We start from the raw sequence: 6682 nt of genomic DNA, 5'->3' as shown, positions 1-6682 counted from the left end.
TGTTTGTACATACATTATAACTCTTTGCACTCCACTGACTCTACAACGACGACATGTATCGTCGCAATATGCAATTTCTATTTATTCAAATACAACCTAAATTAATGAATTGACTTCAAATTACATTCACTTACAGTTTTTTATTTTTCGCATTTCGAAATTGATATAACCAAAATATCTTACAGTCATTCGTAATAAAAGTTGGGGAGCAAAGTTCTATATCGCACCTCAAGACTGCTTTGTAGGTTTCAGACCTTCTTATAGCTATTTGTTCATAAACAATTATTTGTACAATCGCTAGCATTCAAGTACAGGGTGTACACAAAATTACGTTCATGGCGTCGTCTATTAAAGAAGCTCTTTTAACCCTTTCGGTACGGCAATACTTTTGACGAATGGGTCGCGTGTGCGTTAAAAAAGTGTCGTTATCGGATCAGAAAGTGCATTCGATTTTGAATTACAAACGTTCTTGCTGATCCGGCTGAAATTTCGCGACATTTTTAGACGTCACGGTACACGTAAATTACAGATTTTTATTTCTTTAATATTTATTCGAACTGCAAAATAATCGATTTCCAACGAAGTTTGAGGAGGAAGAAAGTGAAAATGGATTAGGAATATAATATATTATTTTCATTTCAGGACACCCAAATAAGATGTCAAGTAAATTCTATACAAAACCTATTTTGTTTCTTCTTATTGTGGGCTTCGTCTCTGGGGCAGAAAACTATATGGACTATGGAGGTACGTGGACTGAAAATCCGATGTGAAGTGGAAAGGCTGTGACTATAATACGTATATGTATACTTATTAACCAATAGCCACTATGCATTGTTAAACCATGTTTTAAAAATATTTCCTTCCTTCATAGTGTATGTTTGACCTAGCCTATACGAAAGTGAGGTGAATACTAAATGGACAATTTAGGTTTTTGTATGATTAGGACCTCGTATTACAATTATGGAAATTATAAAGGTGCTTCCTTCGGAATTTATATTGACCTTCCATTTATTATACGTGCATCTTCTTACTTTTTTAAGAATAAAAAACAAATTAATCGAAGTATAAAAGAAAATAGTTCTATTTAAAAAGAATGGACGTGATTTGCAAATTCCTTAAACGTCTCCACTTCCGGAGCAGATACATACATGTGCCATGTGATTCATCACACAACACCATTTAAATTTTGCCAATGAAATGGTTTTCCACCTCCTACCGTTTTAAAGATATATCTTGGTCCATTTGCGTGGGACACCCTGTATATACCTACATATACAGGGTATTTTACGTAACTTGACCACCTTAAATGTACCGCTTATTTTGTATGATAGAAAAAATATCAGGGGAGAAAAATATTCTGTTCGAAGGCGCCAATACGGTGATGGGCCGAATTTTTTTCTCAAGGTCATTTTTTTCGAGATTTCAAGGTCATCGAATTTTTTTTTAATGGGACTACATATTTTCACTACAACCTTCACAACAACTTCACTACAACTGTTATACCTTGATATACCATCAACTCCGCGAATTCAACGAGAGTTCGTTTGCCTTAGCTAGATCGACGAACTCTCGGCAAGTTCACGAACTGTTTCCCTCCTCAAAGAATCCGGAGAATTCTTCAAATGGCAACGAATGTGTTAACAAGACATTCGATAAAGGAAGAGATTTTCGTATGTTATCATAGGAAAGATCCGTGAATGAAACTGAAAGAGGGGATGAGAATCGAGGCAACCATCTCACGCAATTCGTCTATAGATACGTTTACAGTAATATGAAATACGGCGTAATTAATTGTAACATATTTACAATTTTCTCTGATACAGTTAACATTATCAATGAAATGTATACAATATGTCCGGTTTAAGTGTACAGACGCTATATTATTTCGCCAGCTACTCAAAATACGAAAAAATGTTTCACATGAAAGTTGTCTGATTTCATGGAGCAAACTTAATAACGTATTTGAATATTTTTAAATTGATATATTAATTTAAATCATAAATTTTAATAACAATGTATATTTTTCAATGGAACTACATATTTTTATTATCGCCATGTTATTAAGCATTTCAAGAGAAATTCAATAACATATTTGGAAGTTCTGTTTGAACAATAATTTCTCGGATAACTGTATGAACATATTATCTCGCGGATCACACGTTATGGGTACAAGATGCCAATCGATCTTGATATTTTCCAGCCCCCCTACCCAAACTGGTAGGTATCAAGTAGGAACTCTCATCGATACTTTACTATAATTAAAGTTTTATATTTCATTATATTTCAGATAGTCGTATATGCTATAAATACATAAAACCTGCAATCTAATGATAACATGTATGGACCCTAGAGCCAGAGTGTATTAAGTCCACTTTTTTAAAGAAATTACGTTTTGTTTCCCATATCAAATTTTTCACTCTTTCTTATGGTAAAAATTATTCCGTTTCAAGTCATTTTGTTTTTAATATAATAATGTAAAAATTATAGTAAGTTCATATTTTGTTCCCAGCCAAACAGTCTAAAGTCCACCACACACGGGACTTGCAATGCAATGTTCATCGCTTCTATATATCGAGACTTGTCTTAAATCCATTCAATAGTACGAAGGTAGCGATTATTTCTCGTTGAAACCTTACCGAACAACTCCAAAGTTACATTTAGATTTCGGCACCTTTGATTTGCTCTCCTTTAAAATTTGAAAAGTGTGACTTAACACACTCTGGCTCTGGGGTCCAGACATAGAGAAGATTGTGGTAACCTTTTAGTAGAACTGAAATTGCGGCATATCTAATAACTGTCAACTGATATTTCTCTGGGCGTTTGTTGTTCCCAGATGAAACACCCGAAAAAACACCAGCGGAAAATATTCACGAGCTCTACAGACTCTTAATGCAGCGCGCTGCACTAGACAATGCTAGATTTGGCGATGTTCCGTTGGAACATTTAATGATCCGTAAGTCTCAACGATCGCCATCCTTGCGACTTCGATTTGGACGTTCGGATTCCCGTCTACCCGTAAGACAAACAAAGTTCACTTCATGCGTTCACATAATATTATAAAATGTTTTATATGTTTATACATATGTACTGGAAAAATAATGTAGTTATATAGTAATAACTTATATGTTTCAGATTGGAGTATTGTCAAGCGCTATGAATAATATTGCATCATCGAGATTCAATGATTGATAAAATGGACACCTTTCTTCTAAATGGATATCGATCTTGTGTCTTCTCTACTATTTTTATCATAGCTACGAAAAGCATGGAACTTTTAATAACTGTATTTGTATTTGTATGGCATTACCACTGTCAAATACTTTAATTTTACTATTTTTCTTAACAACAGATAAACAAACAAACGAATATAAACTAGAAATGCAAATAAAATTCATTCTATTACTATTGATTATTGAAGGTAATTAAAATTCATGACAGTGTAAACGTACAATTTTCAAAATTGAAATAAAATATACCACTGATAAAGTCGAATCGCTATTTATTCGTTTTGTCAATAAGAAACGTTGTTTATCACTGTTAAGTAATCAGTTTATAATATATATGTATCTTTCTTCGTAAACATAATTATTACTTCGATTGTAAAGAATAATTTGTTTCAAGAGAAATATGTAAGGAGTGATGTACAATTAAACGGTAGAGTAGGAGACTGATGGCATTGATGTATTTATTACGTCAAAACATCATAATACATTTGTGTCACCTTAAATCCCAGGTAGCACACGACATCTTCAAGATGTCTGTTTTATAGCTGTTTTAGGTCTGAATGTCCTAGGACCCTAATAAAGATGTTTTAAAGCTGTCTGAAATAGGATATCCTAATGACGTATGAAATTCACGTCCTGGAGACATCTGCAAGATGTACCAGAAAACACGTATTTGCGATGTCTGAAATTCATGTCCTTCAGATGTCCTCAGGACATGTGACAGTACATTGTTGTTTGAATATTTGTCCTAAATAGTCTTTGAATAGAAACGACAAATGTAATTTAGTTGTTTACATTTTTCATTGAAGAATGTGCAACGTGCGTTGCCAAGACGGATGGGAATAGGCAATGCCGACTCAGTCGGTGTGCCAGGGGTCGGTTGCCGAAATGAATGAGTGAGATTTTCAGGCTGGATATCCACCCTTTATTTGGTAAAAATTGGTGCCTCGGGAGGCTATATACAATTGGAAGCGGTACGCGAAATATAATACACGGTGGGACGCGGAATATAATACGCGTAATACAATTATAAACAGAACGCGAAATACAATTATACGAAATGCAACTATCATATAAGCGGAACGCGATATACAGGGTATTTCACGTAACTTGACCACCTTAAATATATCGCTTATTTTGTATGATAGAAAAAATATCAGGGGAGAAAAATATTCTGTTCGAAGACGCCAATACGGTAATGGGCCGAATTGTTTTCTCAAGGTCATTTTTTTTCAAGATTTCAAGGTCATCGAATTTTTCTTTCATGGGACTACATATTTTCACTACAATACTCTTATAGCATATAAAATAACAAATCCAACGAGGTGCAATATGTTGACCTTCACGTGACCTTTAGCGAAAAAATCATGAAATGTTTGTCAGTAAGCTCAGTACGCGTTCGGGGACGGTAAATGAAGGAATTTCAATTTCATTGGAACAGTCTTTAGTTAAATCTTTATTTTAGAAGGTGTTCAAAATGTGCATCATGAATCTGGATACATTTTTGGAGGCGGTAAATAAATTCTTGCTGTACATTTTTAAGTTGCTCTGCAGTAATTGATCTACATTCATGTAGAACCCTTTCTCGCATGTTTTCTGCCGATGAAAGGAGAATACAAATGTCTGTTTACAAGCACCAGGGACAATTACACGGTACACTGTTCCAATAAAATTGAAATTCCTTCATTTATCATCCCCCAACGCCTACTGAGCTTACTGACAAACATTTCATGATTTTTTCACTAAGGGTCACGTGAAGGTCAACATATTGCACCTCGTTGGATTTGTTTTTTTATATGCTATAAGAGTGTTGTAGTGAAAATATGTAGTCCCATTAACAAAAAATTCGATGACCTTGAAATCTCGAAAAAAAAATGACCTTGAGAAAACAATTCGGCCCATCACCGTATTGGCGCCTTCGAACAGAATATTTTTCTCCCCTGATATTTTTTCTATCATACAAAATAAGCGATATATTTAAGGTGGTCAAGTTACGTGAAATACCCTGTATAATACACAGCGGGACGCGGAATATAACACGCGTAATACAAATATAAACTGTTACGCGGAATTTGATTTTCGGGCCCCGGACAACCATGTGGCCGTGGTCCGCCGGGAACAAAGCCCCTCTCTCGGTCACCGCAACTATCCGGCCTCCACAACTATCCGGCCTCCACGAGTTGAACGCCTGGTAGTCCCCGAATGCCGGTATCGGGCAGGGCTTCCGATACCTCCGAAATCTACGCAGGATCGAGACGACGAGAGAGTGGCGGTTGCCGGCTAGCAGGCACAAGGGTCGAGGTTCGCAAGAGGAGACTCTCCTCACGGCAGGAGGCGGTTCGCGAATGACTGAAGATCGTTATGCGTTAAATAAGACGTTTATTACGCCACGGGTCTATCCTAGAGGGTAACGCTAACAATAGATGGCCAACGATAACTAATTCGAATTAATAGTTTTGGTCCGGAAATCCGATACCCGTCGCAATACAAACTATTTAACAAGTGATTCTGTGGCGGCACGTGAACAAACGCGCCGCCTCATAGACGACGTGCCGATCAGCGCGTTGCGACAAGACACACTTCGGCTGCTCGGGCGAAAGTTCTCGGAACGGCGAGGACCGTCGTCTGTATACATTGTCGAATAATCGAGAACGTTCTCGTTCGATGCGTCAGACGACGGCCCTCTTGAAAAGCTGTTGTGGGACACACAAAAAGAGCAGTCAGGCCTCAAGTGTTGCCACGAGCAACAACGTTCCGAGCGATCTTAGACCAAAGCGTAATAAACGATTTACGAACGTATATGTGTGGATTATTTCACCCTAACGCCGAATTTCCCCACAATTCGATTACGGCGCCTCCGCGGGATGTTATAAGCGGTACGCTACTAGTGGAGGAACCCCGAGGAAATTCGCCCGCCCGCTACTCGCGGTCGCGAACTCGCAACTTCTCACAGAAGATGAGAAGTTGACCGGTGTTACTCGACTCTACGTTATCGCAATCAATTACAGGACTGCGATTCTTCAAGTATGTACTTACGTTCCGAAGCCACTCTGATTCTTTAATTGACCTGACGAAAGATTCTCCTTGGTCAACCCTCACCGGTGGAGGAAGAACCCAACCTCCTTTTCTGGTTATTACTGTCGCGGAAAAATTTGGAGAAGGAAAAAACAGTTCTTCGGATTAGCGCGGTGGGCTCCAGTACGTGTATCCCAAATGCGGCAGTTTATGATCATATTGTCCCACGAGTCGACGGCCAACAGACTACAGACGATTGGTTTAGGCCTGGCACAGTGGTGGGGGTAGTAGCCTGCCGCCGGCTAGACGGTTAATGCGAATTACCCTAGAAACTGACGGTTGCTTGACGGCGGCTAGCCTGCCGCCGGCTAAGCGGCTAGTGGGAATTTGCCTTTACTCGTTACAACTTTGGAGCTGTGTTGTGCTTTTACATTAATAGTTAT

At 38.0% G+C, this 6682-nt stretch overlaps 1 protein-coding gene across 1 annotated transcript; it reads left to right on the top strand.

The window, feature by feature from the left end:
• The first annotated feature begins 656 nt into the window (after positions 1-656).
• On the top strand, positions 657-3189 carry LOC107193010 (short neuropeptide F-like). Its single transcript, XM_015582380.1, has 3 exons — positions 657-744; positions 2834-3015; positions 3133-3189. The coding sequence occupies exons 1-3, from the start codon at positions 657-659 to the stop codon at positions 3187-3189; spliced, it is 327 nt and encodes a 108-aa protein (XP_015437866.1).
• Positions 3190-6682: the final 3493 nt, after the last annotated feature.

This window comes from Dufourea novaeangliae, unplaced genomic scaffold (assembly GCF_001272555.1).
Source record: "Dufourea novaeangliae isolate 0120121106 unplaced genomic scaffold, ASM127255v1 scaffold479, whole genome shotgun sequence".
Taxonomy (NCBI): Eukaryota; Metazoa; Arthropoda; class Insecta; order Hymenoptera; family Halictidae; genus Dufourea; species Dufourea novaeangliae.
This window is presented reverse-complemented; position numbering and strand designations above follow the sequence as displayed.